The 21,931-nt window shown below is 46.5% G+C and overlaps 1 protein-coding gene across 3 annotated transcripts in view; it reads right to left on the bottom strand.

The window, feature by feature from the left end:
• Positions 1-21,931, bottom strand: part of ICE2 (interactor of little elongation complex ELL subunit 2) — a 173,481-nt gene that overhangs the window by 98,257 nt on the left and 53,293 nt on the right. For 2 of the 3 annotated variants that reach the window (XM_077264062.1, XM_077264064.1), the window contains exon 2: positions 3,199-3,303. The exons of the other annotated variant lie outside the window; for it this stretch is intronic. In XM_077264062.1, coding sequence (XP_077120177.1) covers positions 3,199-3,303 — 105 coding nt within the window. The remainder of the gene's footprint in view (positions 1-3,198; positions 3,304-21,931) is intronic. 3 annotated transcript variants of the gene reach the window in all.

The raw sequence follows: 21,931 nt of genomic DNA, 5'->3' as shown, positions 1-21,931 counted from the left end.
ATGCCCCACATGCTGCTGCGATTAAAAAAAAAATGACATACTCACTTCTCGCTGCTCAGGCCCCCGACACTTGCGATACTCACCTGTCCCCCTTACACTGCCGCGCATCGCTGTGTCTTCTGGCTCTCTGCAATTACTTTTCAGGCAGAGGGCGCGCACTAAACACGTAATCGCGCCCTCTGACCTGAACGTCACAGCCAGAGGATGCAGAGGACAGAGCCCGGCGGTGGAACGGGGACACGTGAATATCGCATGGCTCACCCTCCCCCGTCATACTCGCCTGCTCCCGGCGCGGTCCCTGCTTCTCCGATGCGATGGTCTCTGGCGCCGGCAGCTTGTTCCTGTGTTCAGCGGTCACGTTACCGCTCAATAAAGTAATGAATATGCGCTCCACCCCGATGGGAGTGGAGTCGCATCCATATTCATTACTTTAATGAGCGGTACCACATGACCGCTGAACACATGAACAAGCTGCCGGCGTCAGAGACAATCCTAGAAGCAGGGACCGCGTCAGGAGCAGGTGAGTATAATGTGACAGCCACCACTCCCCCTCCCCCGCCGACCCCCTGGGACAAGGACTCGAGTATAAGCTGAGAGGGGCACTAAAAAAGTCTAAAAAAGCCTAAAAAATGGGCTGAAAATCTCAGCTTATACTCGAGTATATACAGTATTCTTAATGGAGCATCATATGGGACTCATTCTGTATGGAGCAATATATGGGGCTCATTATACTCTATGGGGCCCATTCTATACTGTACGGGGCATTAAATGGCTATATACACTAGATTCCTTGATAAGGCGTTGATCCAGGGAACTAGTCTGATTGCCGTATGTGGAGTTGGGAAGGAATTTTTTTCCCCATGGTGGAGTTACTCTTTGCCACATGGTTTTTTTTTGCCTTTCTCTGGATCAACATGTTAGGGCATGTTAGGTTAGGCTATGGGTTGAACTAGATGGACTTACAGTCTTCCTTCAACCTTAATAACTATGTAACTATGTAAAATGAGGCCCATTATATATGGAGCAATATATGGGGCCCATCACATACTGGAGCATTATATGGAGCCCATCATATACTGTATGGCACATTATATGAGGCCCATTCTGTATGAAGCAATATATGGGGCTCATTCTTTATGGAGCATTACATGGGGCCCATTACACAGTACGGAACAATATATGGGTCCTATTATATACTGTATGGATCATTATATGGGGCTCATTCTGTATGGCTCATTATACTGTATGGAGCATTACATGGGCTCATTATAATGTATGGAGCATTATATGTGGTTCATTATATTGTTTGGAGCAATATATGGGGCTTGTTGTTCTATATGGAGCAATATATGGGGCACATTATTCTGTGTTTAGCACTATGTGGTAGCCATAATACTGTATGGAGCAATATATGGGGCTCAACATACTGTATGGAGCAAAATGTGGTGCCCATAATACTGTAAGGAAAACTATACTGTCCGGTTTCTGAACTATTGTAGAATTTACAAAAGATACCACTCATGTAATGTAAGAAGTAAAATCTTTGGCATTGTACTATACGTATATTTCCACTTCAGCAAAGCATTAGATAAAGTATCTTGTAATATTCTTATTGCAAAAAATGACCAAATATGGGATTGACAAGCCTACAGTTAGGTGGATCCATAACTGGCTTAGTGATCCTACTCAAAGAGTGGCAATAAGCGGTTGCACATCCATTTGGAAGAGTGTTTCAAGTAGGGCACCAAAAGGCCCCAGTGTTGTTCAACATTTTTATAAATGATCTAGAGAAGGAAACTGAAGTTAAACTAATCAACTTTGCAAACAATGCAAAACTAGGAGGGATAGATAACAGAGAAGACAGAGAAAGAATTCAGGAGGATCTAGATAAGCTTGAACAATGGGTAGCAACAAATAGAATGGTATTGAACAGGGAGAAATGCAAGATCCTACATCTGGCCAAGAAAAACAAAAATTAAATTTACAGAACGGGAGGAATATAACTAAGCAACAGCATGTGTGAAAAAGACTTGGATATTAGTACTAATAGATCATAGACTGCACATGAGTCACCATTGTGATGCAGCAGTAAAAAAGGCAAACAGTTCCAGGATGTATTAAGAGAAGCACAAAGTCTAGGATTACATTAAGTAATTATCGCCCTCTACTCCTCCTTGGTCAGACCTCATCTAGCAAGCTGTGTCCAGTTCTGGGCACATTTTAAAAAACACATTAAAAAACTGGGGCGGAGTGCAAACTATGTCCTACGAGGAACGGTTAAAGGATCTGGGAATTTTTGCTTTAACAAAAAAAAGGCTAAGGCTACTTTCATACTAGCGTTAACTGCAATCCGCCACAATGCGTCGTTTTGCCGAAAAAACGCATCCTGCAAAAGTGCTTGCAGGATGTGTTTTTTCCCCATAGACTAACATTAAGCGACGTATTGCGACGGATTGACACACGTCGCAACCGTCGTACGACGGTTGCGCCGTGTTGTGGCGGACCGTCGGGACCAAAAAACGCTACATGTAACGTTTTTTGCTCACGATGGTCCGCTTTTTCCGACCACGCATGCACGGCCGGAACTCCGCCCCCACCTCCCCGAACCTCACAATGGGGCAGCGGATGCGCTGGAAAAATGCATCAGCTGCCCCCGTTGTGCGGCGGAGACAACGCTAGCGTCGGGACCCTCGGCCCGACGCACCGCGACTGGCCAAGCCCGACGCTAGTGTGAAAGTAGCCTTAGATACTTTATAGCTGTCTACAAATATCTGAAGCTATGTCACAGTGTAGAGGGATCATGCTTATTCTCATTTGCACAAGGAAAGAAAAGGAGCAATGAAATAAAACTGAAAAGTAGAAGACACAGATTAGATATTAGAAAAAACTTTTTGACAGTGAGGGTGATCAATGAGTGGAACAGGCTGCCACGAGAGGTGGTGAGTTTTCCTTCAACGGACTTCTTCAAACAGAGGCTGGACAGACATCTGTCAGGGATGGTTCACTGAATTCTGCAGTGAGCAGGGAGTTGGACGCGATGACCCTGGAGGTCTTTTCCAACTCTAACAATCTATGATTCATGGCTGAGATCATATAGCCAGTGCCTGATACATACTGTCTGTGGATCGGGCCACATGTATCAGCTGTCAAGTTCACTTTAAGAACACTATTTGGACATAATAAGTAAAAGAGTTTTACTTGCTGGAGAGGAGCAACAATTCAGCCAGTGTTGGACCCAAGCGATATTTCTCATAAGACTCATGTGTGAAGAAACAGCTTCTGCCATTGCAAGGTTCAATATCCCTACAGAGAACAAAAAAATAAAAGTAATGAATACAAAAGTTTTAAATGAACAATGTAGGCAACTGGATGCCCTCATCTAGTTCTACATTTTCTATACCGGAGATAAGCTTCACAGGTTTTTTTTTTCTTTTTATATGCAGCTTCAAAGATCTTCAGAAAATGACATGATTTGGAAATCTCTTATAGCCATAGTTAACACAGAACATAGATCACAGATCAGAAGGTGAAAGTTACACTTTTTTTTCCCTCCCATTTGAAAAAATTAACTCATTTAAAAATATATGGCAAAAACACGTCTCAAAAGTTGGGGCATGCTGTTGTGCTGGTTGCAGTATGTGGTTTAGCATTGTTTTGCCGAAATACACAAGGCCTCCCCTGAAAATGATGTCTGTATGGAAGCATATCATGTCCTCAATCCTCTAATGTTCACCACTGATTGTGCCTTTCCAGATGTGTAAACTGCCCATGCCATAGGCACTAATGCAACCAACATACCTTAAGAGATACAGCTTTTGAACTGTGCGCTAATAAGCTCGATGTTCCCTCTCTTTTTGAGTCCACAAGCCATAGGGTGCGTGGTGTCCTTAAAGGGAACCTGTCAGCAGGTTTGTGCACAGTAACCTACAGTGTCAGGTCGGCACCGTTATACTGATTAAAATGATCCCTACACAGCTCTCCATACAGTATAATGTGCACAAAATGTCCTCCATACAGTACAATGGTTCCACATAGTCCTCCATACAGTGTAATGGGCCTCACATAGTGCTCCATAAAGTGCAATGGGCTCCACATAGTTCTCTATACAGGTAGTCCTCGACTTACGACGTTGATCCATTCTTACACGACGTCGTAACCGAATTTCGATGCAAGTCGGACCATACATTCATACAGGACTGTACCAGAATAACAGTACAGTACTGCAAACACTTAGCCTATCCAAACACCTATCCTAACACAGTACCCTACATAATTAGGGTGTTATGGCGTGCAGGAGACTCGTTTTCCTCGTGTAACCGGGTACAGTGTACAGTACTGGACTCTATTTTTCTGCCACTTGTAGGGATTCACTCGCTCAGGTGCATAGGAGGAAACAGGAGGCGCATTCTCTTCAGCGTTCATGTAGGTTTATTCACTCCATAAACCATTTAAGTCAGCAAAACAAAGGTAAACAGTCTTACATCAGATGGATAAGTCCTCAGTGTCCATAGTAAAGCTCTGCTCTCCCTCAGACCTGTAGGCATACAGGCTGTGCCATGTCCAGCACGTAGGCTCTCCAGCCTAAATATGGTCTCTGTGTGCTTCCAGGACGTCTGTTCCCACTTGGAACCGTCCAACACACACGCCACTCTGCAGTGTCCAGCCAAGACACATGGAAGTGTGTCCACTCTGACAGACTTCCAAACACTCACCAGCATGTGCCAAACACACCTCCATTATGTAGCCTGAAACCACACCCAGGCACCTGTCACATGATTAGACATGTGGTTCTGACATCACCACAGGTCCTGAAACAAACATAGATAGGCATGGTTATGCCCCTTACCCAGGGGTGAGGTATATGGGTAGCCAGACCCTCCCATCTCTCATAGCTACCCGTAACCCGGACCCAAATATACCAAACAATTCCTCATTGCTTTATGTGCATTAAAGAAAACACTCCGGGTTACATCATAGCGACAAAACTTTCCTGTGATACATACCTCCCGTCGACTATACAACCTTTAGCCACGCTACATACCTCCCCCCTCTGCCTAAAGCCGTGGGGCTTGGCACTTGTCCTAAACCGACTAGAGACCCCTCTCAGTCGTCCCTGACAGTCAAACCGTCTGTCAAAGTCAGGGCCTGGCACTGAACCCTTACGTCGGTATTCGTCAACCCTTTCCGTCACATCCTTTGATAACGATGACCCCTTGTCATCTCGTCTGCTACAGGATCTCCCGCTTAGGTCACTGAGCCCTGAACTAACTGAGGAGTCACTATTTCTAGCTTTTCCATCTGACCACCTTCGGCTCTCTCTCGGTTGTTGATCTCTCCTATTGTCTTTCTTCGGAGAGAAGCTCTTCCCTTTATCTCTATATACTCTGTTAGCTTGAGGACTTCGAGTCTTTAGAGAACCTCTTCGCCTCTCTGGCAGCTGTTTATTAACTTGCAGTCTCTCAAATCTCAGCTGCTCTACCTCCCTTAGGTATGCCATGCGATATTCCAGGAGCATGCGGATATTCCTAAGACTCTCTCTGGATCCGACAACCAGGAACGGAACCATCCCATCTTCACCCAAGACCTGGACCTCTTCATCAGCCGGTATCCTCAGTCTCTTCAGACTGGATTTATCCACCATCTCCTGCATCACTCTCCCAAGTTTCCCAATAACTTTCTCCACCAGAACTTTGGGTACTTGGACTGTGTCCTCTAATAAGCCCAGCCGACTAAGAGCTTTCCTTTCACGCTCCAAACGTCGAACGGCTTCATCATTCTTCAAAATGATCTTCTGCTTTGTACGGAGGCAGTGTAGGTGCATATCCCTCAGGACAGCCACCCGCTTCACTGTGACTTCCCTAGTCGACAGTATCATCAACTGTTTAGTCTCTGGTGCCCAGTGCACACTACATGCTTCTACTGCCTTTCTAAATGCTTCATGCACACCTTCACCGGTACAGGCTTCTTGCACCTCTTCGGGTACATCAATCACGGTCTTGAAGAGCGGGGTCTCATCTTCACGGACATCTGCCACAACCGGGTGACTGTCTTGTTCCGCCTTTAGCACAAACTCTTCCCCAGTCTTTTCTTCTGCTTGAGCCTTCGCCAAGATGGGCATTGGCAACTCCTCTGTCAGGCAGCGACGCTCATCCTCTCTCTGGAGAAGCTCCTGCTGATTCTTCTCTTGGGCCTCTCTGAGCACCTCCATATCTTTCAATATGGCCCTATTCATGGTTTGACACGCTGATAGGTGACCTCTGAGCTCAGAGACTTCCTTCTCCAGCTCATCCACTCTGTGCTCAATCGCCAGTCTCAGGACCTTTTCTTGCTTGACTGTCTCTTTAAGCAGCTCTATCTCATGGTCATGCTCTCTTTTGGCCAGCACATGTCGCACCACCAGTTCTTTAATTAAACTTTCAGACGGGGTCTCTTGCCCACTCACACTCTGCCTCTTCAGAGTTCCACCTGTTTCTGCATCCACCTCTATGGTCTCTCCTGGGCTCTTGGTAACTTCAGAGTTCTCCATCTCTTCAGCCTCAGGTACTCTGGAGCCTTCATACTGAGCCACTTCAGCATTCCCGGGCATTGCAGATATGGGACTACCACAGGTCTGTTTTAATTCCAGCCCTACCTCTGTGCTGGGATTTGTCAGAGATAAAGTGACCTCCTTATCAAGGACAATAACGTTATCTGCACCTGACCCTGTCTCTTCCTCATCATCTCTCTTCTCACAGGGTGTAACTTGTCCCGCCTTTCTGCGGCCCCCGCGACGAGATGAAGATCTGTGATTTTTACTCAGCTCCTCCTTACTGCACTCTTTTCCCTTTGCGCTCAAGTCACAGTCGGGATAGGAGTCACCCCCTCTCACCCTGTCATCCTGGAGCAGCAAGTCCCCACTTAAACAGGTGTCAGACCCACACTTTCTTCCAGTCACCTGTAACTCTGGACTATTGACATTAGGTGGCGCTGCTTTCTCTTTACACATCCCATTAACAGGAATCCCCACAACCTGCTGCTGTAGTGGGGCTTCAATATGACCATTCCGTCTCTCCTCTGAACAACCCCACACTGCGTCAACTTCCCATATGTCTTCAAAGATCACAAAGTCCCGGTCCCTCTCAAATGGGTAGAACAAGTCTGGTGTTATACCACCATCTTGGCACTTTACATTTTTGGACATATCAATAATCACTCTGTCCACAGTATAGTCAACAGTGACCCCATGAATGCAGCGAACATTGACCTTTTTCTCGGTTAGACAGAGAACGAGAGGAGTTCCCGTCAGAGTCACCTGACTCTTTGAGTCCAGCAGTCCAGATACTTCTTCACGGTGTAACATAACAGTACACACCTGTGGGCTGTCATCAAATGGGAAGTCTATGCCACACTCGGAATACACAAAACACAAACATTGTTGTTCCCCTTTAGAAAGCTCCACCCCTTTTTGGGTCACCACCCCCTTGTGGGCTACCGCCCCCTTGTGGACCATTTTCTCCTTTAGGGCCACCACCCCTTTTAGGGACTCCACCCCCTTTTGAGACGCAGCCCCTTTTTGGCCAACCATAATTATTTGGGCACTGCTCCTTTTTTTGGGGGACTCAACCCCCTTTTAGGGACACCACCCCACTCTGGGGTACACCCTGTGGACTTCCCACAGCACTCTCAGGCCCCAGTTCGCCCAGCACACCAATGTGACTCTGGCCCTTTAAGAGTCCGCACACTCTAAACCAGCAATGTCTTTTTTTTTTTTTCTTCTTTTCTCTCTTTGCTGCAACCGCGCTGCACAGCTCAACAGCAGACTTCGTGGACCCGCCGATCCACAGCAAGCCGCTTGTCACCTTCGTGGACCCGCCGATCCACAGCAAGCCGCTTGTCACCTTCATGACCCCACCGAGCCACAGCAAACCTTGTGACCTCACCGAGCCACAGCAAGCTGACTCTCAGGAAAAAAAAACTCAGTCTCTCACTGACCCCGGTCAGAACACCACAGACTCCGGTCTGTTACGCACCCGGCTTTACACACAGCCCAAACATAGTTTTTCACTGACCCCGGTCAGTACAATACACGGTTTTCAGACAATCACCCGTTGGCAACTTCACGGGTTCCTGGACACCCCTCGGCCTCAGAGATGCCCAGACGCACTGTCTCTGTCTTCTTCCACTCTGACCCCGGTCAGTACACACGGACACCTGTCCGTTACCTGTTGGTGCCGGCCACACAGGTTCCCGGATCCCTCTTCTCCTCAGAGGTATCCCAAAACAGCAGTTCTCACTGACCCCGGTCAGTACTGTATTACTCACGGTTGTCAAGACCGTCCACTCTTCTTGGCTCAGCCCAGCCAGCGCTGCAAGACGTGCTCCTTGGATCTTTGCCCGCATTCCAAACACCAGTATATGGGTAGCCAGACCCTCCCATCTCTCATAGCTACCCGAAACCCGGACCCAAACATACCAAACAATTCCTCATTGCTTTATGTGCATTAAAGAAAACACTCCGGGTTACATCACAGCGACAAACCTTCCCTGTGATACATACCTCCCGTCGACTATACAACCTTTAGCCACGCTACACACTGCACGTAGTTGCATGTTGTTCGACTTACGACGCAAAACCGTGTAAGTCGGAATGAGGCGTCGTATAAAGCGTCGTAACCACGAAACGATGTAACTCGAGACCGTTGTAACCCGAGGACTAACTGTACAGTATAATGAGGCCCGGCATTGCTTTCCATACAGTATTATAGCCCCACATAGTGCTTGATACAGTATTATGGCCCCACGTGATGCTCCATACTGTATTATAGCCCCACGTAATGCTCCATACTGTATTATGGCCCCACGTGATGTTCAATACAGTATTATGGCCCCACGTGATGCTCAATACAGTATTATGGCCCCACGTGATGCTCAATACAGTATTATGGCCCCACGTGATGCTCCATACTGTATTATGGCCCCACGTGAAGCTCCATACTGTATTATGGCCCCACGTGATGCTGCATACAGTATAATGGCCCCACGTGATGCTGCATACATTATAATGGCCCAACGTGATGCTCCATACTGTATTATGGCCCCACGTGATGCTCCATACTGTATTATGGCCCCACGTGATGCTCCATACTGTATTATGGCCCCACGTGATGCTCGATACAGTATTATGGCCCAACTTGATGCTCGATATAGTATGGCCCCACGTGATGCTCGATACAGTATTGTGGCCCCACATGATGCTCGATACTGTATTATGGCCCCACTTGATGCTCCATACTGTATTAAGGCCCCACGTGATGCAACATACTGTATTATGGCCCCACGTGATGTGACATACTGTATAATGGCCCCACGTGATGCTCCATACTGTATTATGGCCCAACTTGATGCTAGATATAGTATTATGGCCCCACGTGATGCTCGATACTGTATTATGGCCCCACGTGATGCTCGATACTGTATTATGGCCCCACGTGATGCTCGATACTGTATTATGGCCCCACGTGATGCTCGATACTGTATTATGGCCCCACGTGATGCTCTATACTGTATTAAGGCCCCACGTGATGCTCCATACTGTATTATGGCCCCACGTGATGCTCCATACTGTATTATGGCCCCACGTGATGCTCCATACTGTATTATGGCCCAACTTGATGCTCGATATAGTATTATGGCCCCACGTGATGCTCGATACTGTATTATGGCCCCACTTGATGCTCCATACTGTATTAAGGCCCCACGTGATGCAACATACTGTATTATGGCCCCACGTGATGTGACATACTGTATAATGGCCCCACGTGATGCTCCATACTGTATTATGGCCCAACTTGATGCTAGATATAGTATTATGGCCCCACGTGATGCTCGATACTGTATTATGGCCCCACATGATGCTCGATACTGCATTATGGCCCCACGTGATGCTCGATACTGTATTAAGGCCCCACGTGATGCTCCATACTGTATTATGGCCCCACATGATGCTCCATACTGTATTATGGCCCAACTTGATGCTCGATATAGTATTATGGCCCCACGTAATGCTCGATACAGTATTGTGGCCCCACGTAATGCTCGATACAGTATTGTGGCCCCACGTGATGCTCGATACTGCATTATGGCCCCACGTGATGCTCCATACTGTATTAAGGCCCCTCGTGATGCGACATACTGTATTATGGCCCTACGTGATGCGACATACTGTATAATGGCCCCACGTGATGCGACATACAGTAAAATGGCCCCACGTGATGCTGCATACAGTATAATGACCCCACGTGATGTTGCATACAGTATAATGGCCCCACGTGATGCTGCATACAGTATAATGGCCCCACGTGATGCTGCATACAGTATAATGGGCACACCAAAAAACAAACAAACCACAAAACAAACTACTTACCTCTGCCCGTTCCAACGCTGATCTGGTTTCTTCATATATCAGTCCTACCTGTGGGCACGAGCGCCATCTCGGCTATAGTGCCGCTGCCACTCTCCTCAGTCCACGCGCCATCCTCAGCACGTGCACAGACTGATGGAACGGCCTGATGGGAGAGTTAGGAGCAGAGGAGAGTGGCCGCGGCATCGGCGCTAGTGATGAGGGAGATTATGAGCAGGCTGAGGAGAGTGGTGGCGGCCCTAGTTTTGAGGAGATGGCGTGCGTGCCCAAACGGGAGGGCTCTGCGTGCCATAGGTTCGCCACCACTGCTCTAAAGTGTTCCCAGCCAATTGCTGGAGGTCTCTTTCTATTTAAACCGCCTCCTCCATCATGGAGGTGCCTGTGCAATGTTGTTCGTTCCTAACACGCTTGTCAGTTCTCAGGTCCCTGTGTGTCCGAGCCAGCTGCACCCACCAGTGATCACCTCAATGGCAGCAGAGCCAGCTGCACCCACCAGTGATCACCTCAATGGCAGCAGAGCCAGCTGCACACGCCAGTGATCACCTCAATGGCAGTAGAGCCAGCTGCATCCGCCAGTGCTCACCTCAATGGCAGCAGAGCCAGCTGCACCCGCCAGTGTTCTCAACGGCAGCAGAGCCAGTTGCACCCACCAGAGCTCACCTCAACAGCATCCGAGCCAGCTGCACCCGTCAGTTCTCACCACAACGGCAGCAGAGCCAGCTGCACCCGCCAGTGCTCACCTCAACGGCATTAGAGTCAGTTGCATCCGCAGTGCTCAACTCAACAATAGCTGAGCCAGCTGCAGCCGCCAGTGTTCATATCTCCGCTAGACTGTCCTGTCTGCACCTGCGGTTCCTGTCATCTTCTCTACTTGCCTGCATCAGTTGGACATTCCCCCAGGCCATTCCAGCTATTCACTCCTAGGGGTCAGCCGCCATCTACCCAAGGTCAGTCCTGGAGTAGCACCTGGATCACCTCCCTTGTCTCTCCACAGACTGCGGCATCGTTAGCTGCTGCATGTCCGTGGTCGGATTGGGTGAGGCTCCTAGTCATGCTCCTCCAGGTCTTCCTTGAACTTTAGAACAGTGGTTCCACCACTCAGCCCGTTACACTCTATATATAGTTCCGTCGGTCTCCATTAATTGTCCATATCATATTTCCTCTAGCTTTAGGATATCGAATGGGACAAGACAGGGGTGTCCATTGTACCCTCTGATTTTTGCTATGTGTATGGAACCACTGGCGGCTAGAATACATCTGAATACTGATATCTCAGGAGTGGATGTAAAAGGGAAAACCTTTAAAATCTCCTTGTTTGCAGATGATGTACTGCTGACCCTTACTAGGCTTCATGCCCCATTACCCAATCTTAAAGATGTTTGCGAGAATACTGATATAGCAGGATATAAGATTAAGGCCTTGAAAACAGAAGCTCTGTCGGAGCCCACATCAAAGCGGGGGTACTGCCATTGGACGTACTATCCCGTCCAATGGCAGTAAGGGGTTAAAATAAACTATACATTTTGCTGGAAATCTGACAATTAAATATCTAGGGGTTAATTTAACCTCTTATTACAACACCTTGTATTCCGGTAACTTCCCCTCATTATTTAGGGAGCTGAAAAGCACACTAGTTAAAGGGAACCTGTCACCCCCAGGCCCTATCAAAGTAAAAGAGCCATCTTCAGCAGCACTAAGCTGCATTCTGTGAAGGTGGCTCTTATGTTTATTATCCCTAGGAACGCTGAAATAATGAGTTTTATAAATTTCCTGCCATACCTCTATTGAGTCAGGGAGGTATGTTTTCTCCCCCTGACTCAACCGCCTCGCAGCCGTCCATCATCCCCCTCTGGCCTCCGGGTGCCACCTCTTCTCTTTCTCGTGACGTCACCGGCATCTGCAATCAGTTCTCGGGCATACGCCGTGTTCGCTGCCCGGGAACTTACATAAGGTGATGTAAGAATATCGCACCTGCGTGTAGCAGAGGCCCCATATCCCGCCCCGCAGTGTGCAATGATGTAGTCACACTGCGGGGCTGGGAATCTGGAGCCTGCGCAGTGAGGACCTCTGCGCCTGTCCCTATCTCCCTCTGACTCTTTCCTCCAGAGATCCTCACGTCACGAGAAAGAGAGGAGGCGGTGCCCGGAGGCCAGAGGGGGATGATGGCCGGCTGCGAGGTGGTTCAGTCAGGGGGAGAAAACATACCTCCCTGACGCAATAGAGGTATGGCGGGAAATGTATAAAATTCATTATTTATGCATTCCTAGGGATAATAAACATAAGAGCCACCTTCACAGAATGCAGCCTTAGTGCTGCTGAAAGTGGTCTTTTACTTTAATAGGCCCTGGGGGGGGGGGGGGGTGACAGGTTCCCTTTAAATGGATGTCACATTCTCTCTCTTTACTCCGATGACTAGCAGCACTGAAGATGTCTCTGCTACCCTAATTAATATATTATTCTGAAACTCTTCCAGTCGCTACAAGCAGCAATAATGAGATTTATTTTCAATAATAAATGTCACAGATTTGCTAGGGAAGTTCTAATCACCCACAAGTCCCAGGGGGGCTGCCGACCCCGGATATTATCAAATACTATTGGGCTACCCATTTGAGAAGAGGTCTATCCTGGGCTTCTCTTTGGGCCTTAAATAAATGGACAGAGATTGAAAAGTTGTGGCCAGCCCCTATTCATCCGCATTCATTATTGTGGTCATGTCGTACAGTCAAGATATCAAATCCTTTATTGGGACCTAAACAAGTTACTGGGGACATCTGGCTTTCGTGTATGAGTAGGTTCGGCCTGACCTCCCCAAATTCACCTATGACTTATTTTGTGTATCAGCCATTAATGCCAAGCTGCTTGAACCCTTTATGGCCCACCCATGGATCACAGCTAGTCTATTTAGATTTGCTGACCTGGTTGATGGAAAAAAATGGATTGTCACACGTTTGACTATATTAAAGATACATTTTCTATATCTAACTGTGAATTAAACATTTGGCTTCGTCGCTGCTTGGTTTCACTGGAGTCTCACAGCCAACGGAGTTTGAAAATCTTTGTAGTAGAGGGCCTGGCACTAAGGGATTGATTTCAGATATTTACATAGTGATCAATGCTCCATTGGAAGGTTAGTTTCCAAGGCATATGTATATGGCCAGATGGGAGTCTTTCTTGGGTAAGGAATTTTTCCCTCAGACCTGGCAGGCAGTGGGAAAAAAGCTGGAAAAACTTCAATGTGCACTTTCTACAAAGAGTACAAGATTTTGATGTATTGGTATCATACCCCCATTTTATTGCATAAACTCAATCCACAGAAATCGGATGTGTTGGCGGTGGAGATCCTCTCAGGGTAATTTGACGCACATTTTTTGGCCTTGCTCCAGTCTGACAGGGTTTTTGGATTCTGTTAAAAATATGATCCAAAAGTTATTCCATTAGACCCCTTGATATACATTTTAAATATTACCCCTAGGGGATGGGAAAGAACTCAGCTAAGCTGATATTACACCTACTAACCGCGGCCAGGTGTCTTATTGCTCTATATTGTAAACGCACTGCTCGCCCTTCTTACCATGACTTACCGTACTTCAAAGTGTAGAATGGAATACATGACAGCCTCATAATGCTAGAATAGAACTTATTGAGGCTATATGGGCTGCTAGGGATTACTTTTGGGCTCAGTAGAATAGTTAATTTACTCATAATACTCATCACTCTTCTATCAGATGTCCCTTTGTGTTTCCGTCCTATGTCTGTTTCTGTCCTATGTCTGTATTCTGTATTTGCCTTCGGTCTGTATGTTGTGGCAATAGTCTTAAGATACCACTAGTGATGATTGAGGAGCCTTTCCAATGAATGATGTGGATACTATAGGGCCCTCTTGCAATACCTAGCAGCCCTGGTAAAAGCTTTAGGCCCCTTTCACACATCAGTTTTTTGCCATCAGTCGCAATCCGTCAAATTTTGAAAGGAAAAAAAAAAACGGATCCGGCGGCTAATGCCGCCAGATCCGTTTTTTTTTTTTCAAAGACTTGTATTAGCAACGGATTGCAACGGATGGCCTCACGTTTCATTCATCGTACGCCCAATCCATCAAAAATTGTTTGTCCGGCAGCCGGAGACAACGGATAAAGTAAAATTTTTTGTGTCCGTCGAAAAAAACGGACGGCGACGGAATACAGCGACGGATTCAGGATTTTTTTTTTTTTTTTTAACTGAGCATCCTCCGATCCCATTAGCTAGATCCGTTATTCGGATCCGTCCAAAAAAACGGATCTGTCGTATCAATTTTTCACAATCTGCGACGGATCCATTGAGCCAACGGATTGTGACGGACGGCAAAAATTGATGTGTGAAAGGGGCCTTATTCTTACAGTTGACGACTATGCTACGCAATATCCAGAAGCTATGACGTCATCCTCCATAAGAGTCGATAAAGTTACTGATGCACTACTGACTGTATTTTCGCGTGTGGGGTTCCCCAGGGAGATGTTGACTAATCAGGGGACTCAATTCATGTCTAATCTGATGCTCTCTGTAACAAAATACAAATGCAGCATCTTATAGCCAAGCCCCTATCATTCCAATATCAACGGGCTATGTTGAATTTCAGTCTCTTGATGTACAAAACTGATAGAGACATACCCCAAGCAACTTGCAGCTGTAATCGCAGCAAAAGGTGGCGCAACAAAGTATTAAGTTAAAGGGGCCGAATAATATTGCACGCCCCACTTTTCAGTTTTTGAATTTCCACAAAAATGTAAAATAACCAATAAATTTTGTTCAACTTCACAATTGTGTTCCACTTGTTGATTCTTTACCAAAAATTTACATTTGGTATCATTATGTTTGAAGCATGATATGTGGGAAAAGGTTGAAAAGTTCCAGGGAGTCGAATACTTTCGCAAGGTACTGTAGTGTGGAGCCACGTACAGTGGGATAAAAATATGTGATACACTGTCGATTTTGCAAGTTTTCCCACCTACAAAGAGAGGTCTGTAGTTTTTATTGTAGGTACACTTCAACTGTGAGACAGAATCTAAAAATAAAAACCATAAAATCACATTGTAAGATTTTTAAATAATTAAATTGCAGTTTATTACATGAAATAAGTATTTGATCACCTACCAACCAGCAGGAATTATGGCTCTCAAACCTGATAGTTTTGCTTTAAGAAGCCCTCCTATTCTGCATTCATTACTTGTATTAATTGCACCTGTTTTAAGTCGTTACCTGTATAAAAGACACCTGTCCACACAATCAATCACACTCCAACCTCTCCACCATGGCCAAGACCAAAGAGCTAAGGGACACCAGGGACAAAATTGTAGACCTGCACAAGGCTGGGATGGGTTACAGGACAATAGGCAAGCAGCTTGGTGAGAAGGCCTGTTAGCACAATTATTAGAAAATGGAAGAAACACAAGATGACTGTCAATCTTCCTCAGACTGGGGATCCATGCAAAGTTTCGCCTCATGGGGTAAGGATGATTCTGAGAAATGTCAAGAATCAGCCCAGAACTACACAGGAAGACTTGGCCAAAAAGAGAGCTGGGACCACGTCGTCATGGATTAAAATCCTGCAGGGCATGCAAGGTCCCCCCTGCTCATGCCACCATATGTTCAGGCCCGTTTGAAGTTCGCCAATGACCATCTGGATGATCCAGAGGAGGCATGGGGGGAGGATATGTGGCAAATGAGACCAAACTAGAACTTTTTGATATCAACTCCATTCGCTGTACAACCCCAAGACAAACATCCCAACCTTGAAGCAATGTGGACGAAATATAATCGGGGTGCATTTCTGCAAAGGGGACAGAACGACTGCACCGTATTGTAGGGAGGATGGATGGGGATTTTTGCCAACAAGCTCCATCCCTCAGTAAGAGAATTGAAGCTGGGTCTTCCAGCATGACAATGACCCCAAACACATAGCCAGGGCAAATAAGGAGTGTCTCTAACGGCAGAGACAGACTGACCTATTTCTCATGTGAGAATCGCATCGTAAACCTTGTACTGGCTGTCGGCTCTCCTGACCTAAGCTTGACAGCTGCATAGAAATGCGTGCAGTACGATGCGATCCTTGCACGAGTTATACGGCAGTCTGACTCCGCACTAAGAAGCATTTCAGGGTATGTGCACACATTGCAGTTTCGTGTGCGGATTTTTCCACCCACATTCTGAAAAATCCGCAGGTAAAATGCCCTGCGTTTTAACCAGGGATTGACCCCGGTTTTTGTGTGGATTTCACATGCGTTTTCACACCTGCGGATTCCAATTATGGAGCAGGTGTAAAACGCTGCAGAATCCGCACACAGAATTGACATGCTGCGGAAAATAAACCGCAGCATTTCCTCACGGTATTTTCCGCTGCGGATTTGGTTTTCCAAAAGGTTTACATGGTACTGTACAACGCATGGAAAACTGCTGCGAATCTGCAGTGTCAAATCCGCTGCGGATCTGCAACGTGTGCACAGACCCTCAAGGTTCTAGAGTGGCCCAACCAGCCTCCAGACCTGAACCCAATAGAAAATCTTTGGCAGTAGCTGAAACTCAGTGTTGCCCAGCGACAGACCCGAAACATGAGAGATCTTCAGAAGACCTGTAAGGAGGAGTGGGCCAAAATCTCTTCTGCAGTGTGTGCAAACCTGGTCAGGAGCTACAGGAAACGTCTAACATCTAATAGCAAACCATGGTTTCTGTACCAAATATTAAGTTCTGTTTTTCTATTGTATCAAATACTTATTTCATGTTTCTTGCAATAAAATGCAAATTAATTCTTTGTAGGTGGGAAAACTTGCAAAATTGGCAGTGTATCAAATACCGTACTTATTTTCCCCACTCTATATACAGCTCTGGCAAAAATTAAGAGACTACAGCAAAATTTTTCAGTTTGTTTGATTTTTCTCTTTATAAGTATATTTGAGTAAAATGTAAATTGCTCTTTTATTCAATAAACTACTGACAACATGTCTCCGAAGTTCCAAGCAATACATTTTGTATTTATTTTCTGAAAATGAGAAATGGTCAAAATAACAAAAAATGAATTGCTTGCAGACCTCAAATAATGCAAAAAACAAAAACAAGTTCACAATCATTTAGAAACAACAATACTTATGTTTTAACTCAGGAACAGTTCAGAAATCAATATTTTGTTAAATACCGTAACCATGATTTTTAATCATAGCTTTCACGCGTCTTGGCATTCTTTCCATCAGTCTTTTACACTGCTTCTGGGTGACCTTTTAAGCAGTTCTTCTTTGTTTGATGGCTTGTGACTATCCACCTTCCTTTTGATTACATTCCAGAGGTTTTCAATGGGGTTCAAGTCATGAGATTGGGCTGGCCATGACAGGGATTTGATGTGGTGGTCCTTCATCCACACCTTGATTGACCTAGCTGTGTGGCATGGCGCATTGTCCTACTGGAAAAAAACAGTCCTCAGAGTTGGGGAATATTGCGTGAGCAGAAGGAATCAACAGATTTTCCAGGATAACCTTGTATGCAGCTTGATTCATCCGTCCTTCGCAAAGAACAACCTGCCCAATTCCAGTCTTGTTGAAGCATCCCCAGATCAACACCTGGCTGGACGAAGACCTGGAGAGGCGTACAAGCCACAGTGTCTTGCACCCACTGTGAAATTTGGTGGAAGATCGGTGATGATCTGGGGATGGTTATTTTGTTGTTTATAAAGGATTATGATTTTTTTTTTTTTGCTTTATCTGAGGTCTCATTTTCAGAAAATAAATAAATTAAAATACCTGGGGTGAACAAATCCATCTTGTGGTTCTTGTGTAATCAGTGTTAGAAGTTTTCAGTTAGAGTAGGCCACCTTCATAGAGACCTAACAATGTTTGAGAAACTTCTAGCCCATAAGAACCCACCAGGGGGCGTCCAGTCCAAAATATACCAGACAATTGTGATTAACAAGACGCCACTCAAACGAGCTTACACACATAACTGGGAAAAAGATCTTGGTATTGAATTGCAAGACTGGGAGGTGGATCAAATTTACAAAAATTCGCATGGTCCATCGAGTTGTATTAGAGTACAGGAAAATTCGTATAAAATAGTCACTAGATGGTGCACAACCCCGACTATATCATCTATGGTATCCTAACTCCTCACCAACTTGTTGGAGGTGTACTCAAGACAATGGTACCTTTTTGCATATGTGGTGGTCTTGTGAAATACTACAAACCTTTTGGAAAGAAGTATTAAAACACATAACTAAAATATGCAAATTACCACATCCACCTTCCCTGACACTTATTTTCTTGAACTGGAAGGAAGATAAATCAAAACATAAAAATAAATCTCTATTGGCCTTCCTTCTATCAGCAGCTAAGCTTCTTATCCCAGTCCACTGGTTGACTAAAAACTGTCCGAGCCTCTCAGATTGGGCTAATAAAGTGGACCAGTTGTACTATATTGAGGAAATTTCCGCATTCACTTATTTCTCACAAGAGAAATTCCACACAACATGGGCTCCCTGGAAATCTTTCCGATCTAGTGAAGATTATCTAGCTCTCATTAATAATTAAGAGTCTTTTTATAAGTACTGACTTCTTCCTAATCCAAAAGTAAACGCTCCGATGTCCTCCCTTTAACTCCCTTGCACCTATTTTAATATAAGCCGAACCCTCTCATTTCGGAGAAACTAACCCTAACCCTGTTTTTCCCCTTCTTTCTCTCTCTTCTATCATATGTTTGTTGTATTAATGTTTGATTAATGTGGGGCCGCCTCCTGCCTCGGGAATAGTCCTTAGGAAGATACAAGACATCAGACCGGAATATATATATATATATATATATATATATATATATACACATATACATATACATATATATATATATATATATATATATATATACATACCGTGTTTCCCCGATAGTAAGACACCCCCGATAGTAAGACGTAGTGGGGGTTTTAGCGGGGTCGGCTAATGTAAGACGCACCCCCGAAAGTAAGACGTAGTACTGCACGTTGGAAAAATATAAGCCGTACGACAATTCAGCTAAGGCTTCACTGGTAACCAGGGTAAACATCGGGTTACTAAGCGCAGGGCCGCGCTTAGTTACCCGATGTTTACCCTAGTTACCAGTGTAAATGTAAAAAAAAAAAAAGTGAGGTGTCATATCTTGTTTTTTCCAGAGGTGATTTTGGAGTTTTTGGGCTGTCAGAAAGATACTGTTGACTTCCATCTCCGAGGGCGCTCCAGTGCAGGCTACAGTAGACCGGCTCTGGCGGCGGGTCCATGCGGGGTGGAGTAGATGAAGCTGGCCGCTGCTTGCTGCTCCGGAGCGCACAGTCCGTGCGGGGGATGGTGCACCGGGCCGGGGGAGGACAGGACGTGCAGGTATTCGCCGCCTCCTGCGCCAACCACAGCGCCGCCCCCGGCCACGAACCCCCCGGAGAAGCTGGAGCATTTGTCGGGGAGCAGCAGCTGGTCGTGCCCGAAGTGGCTTCCCTTTCTCATGGTACGGAGCCGCCGCCTTCTCCGCTCTCCTCGTGAGGCGGATTGTACGGCTGTGTGTGCTCGGGGCCCCAGCTCCGACCTTCGCGCGTAAACCGCATCCCTTCATTCATTGTCAGCTTCCTGGAGCCATTTTTCAGCCGCGGTGGTGGCAGGGAGGTCGGAGCTGGGGCCCGAGCACACACAGCCGTACAATCCGTCCTCCATATGCCTCCCCCGGTGCTCGATAGCCCTCCGACGAGCTCACCTCAGCACCTGCTCTAACTGCAGCCCCGGCTATTTGTAGGGTGCAGGCCGGGCAGTGCGGATTACTGGGGTCACAAGGAGGAGAGCGGAGAAGGCGGCGGCTCCGTACCATGAGAAAGGGAAGCCACCTCGGGCACGACCAGCTGCTGCTCCCCGACAAATGCTCCAGCTTCTCCGGGGGGTTCGTGGCCGGGGGCGGCGCTGTGGTTGGCGCAGGAGGCGGCGGATACCTGCACGTCCTGTCCTCCCCCGGCCCGGTGCACCATCCCCCGCACGGACTGTGCGCTCCGGAGCAGCAAGCAGCGGCCAGCTTCATCTACTCCACCCCGCATGGACCCGCCGCCAGAGCCGGCCTACTGCAGCCTGCACTGGGGCGCCCTCGGAGATGGAAGTCATCAGTATCTTTCTGACAGCCCAAAAACTCCAAAATCACCTCTGGAAAAAACAAGATATGACACCTCACTTTTTTTTTTTTTTTTTTTTACATTTACACTGGTAACCAGGGTAAACATCGGGTTACTAAGCGCGGCCCTGCGCTTAGTAACCCGATGTTTACCCTGGTTACCAGGGGACTTCGCATAGTTGGTCGCTGGAGAGCTGTCTGTGTGACAGCTCTCCAGCGACCACACAGGTTTTTTTTTCAATGTAAGACACCCCCCCGATAGTAAGACATAGTGGGACTTTTGAGTGGGAAAAGAAAGTAAGACGCTGTCTTACTATCGGGGAAACACTCATATATATATATATATATATATATATATATATATATATATATATTTTTTTTTTTTTTTTTTTCCTGAAGGATACATTCTAATGAAATCTTATTTTTGATTCTACGGTCGTTACTATTGTTACTTGAATTTAATGGACTAGCTCCCCCGGGGCTTTGTTGAATGTATCACTGTTATATTTTCAAAACCACCTATTACTTATTATCTATCTGTAATCTGTGTAAAAACTAATAAAAAGAAATTTAAAATAAATAGAAGTTTTCAGTTAATGATATGCCTGTGCTCCGGGGCAGGACTGTAGGAGAGTCTTATCTTCCTGCTCTAAGGGTACCGTCACACTCAGCAACTTTCCAACGATCACGACCAGCGATACGACCTGGCCGTGATTGTTGGAAAGTCCTTGTGTGGTCGCTTGAGAGCTGTCACACAGTCAGCTCTCCAGCGACCAACGATGCCGAAGTCCCCGGGTAACCATCGGGTTACTAAGCGCAGGGCCGCGCTTAGTAACCCGATGTTTACCCTGGTTACCATTGTAAACGTAAAAAAAAAAACCACATACTCACATTCCGGTGCCTGTCACGTCCCCGGGCGTCCGCTTCCCTGCACTCCTCCTGCATCCTGTGTAAGCGCTTAGTAACCCAATATTTACCCTGGTTACCAGTGAAGACATCGCTGCATCGGCGTCACACACGCCGATGCAGCGATGTCAGCGGGTGATCCAGCGACGAAATTAAAGGGAACCTGTCACCACGTTTTTGGAAGATGGGATAAAAATAGCGTTAAATAGGGGCAGAGGTGGGCATTACATTAGTGTGTTTGTTATGCGTTTATTACCCACCTAAGTTGCCGAAATACCTTTGCAAAGTCTCCGTTTTCGCCTGTCAATCAGGCTGGTCTGGTCAAAAGGGCGTCTTGTCTTCCCCCAGATTTTGCGTAGTTTTCCGTTGGTGGCGTAGTGGTGTGCGCATGCCCAAAGTCCTGAATCCTCTGCCAGGGGATTTAAAAGAGCGCGCTGTTCGTTTTCATTGGTGATCGGTGGGCGCGGCCATCTTCCTTTGGCCGCGCGTGCGCAGAAGCGG

Source organism: Ranitomeya variabilis, chromosome 5 (genome assembly GCF_051348905.1).
Source record: "Ranitomeya variabilis isolate aRanVar5 chromosome 5, aRanVar5.hap1, whole genome shotgun sequence".
NCBI lineage: Eukaryota > Metazoa > Chordata > Amphibia > Anura > Dendrobatidae > Ranitomeya > Ranitomeya variabilis.
The sequence above is the reverse complement of the archived record's forward strand: the minus strand, read 5'-3'. Positions and strand labels throughout refer to the sequence as shown.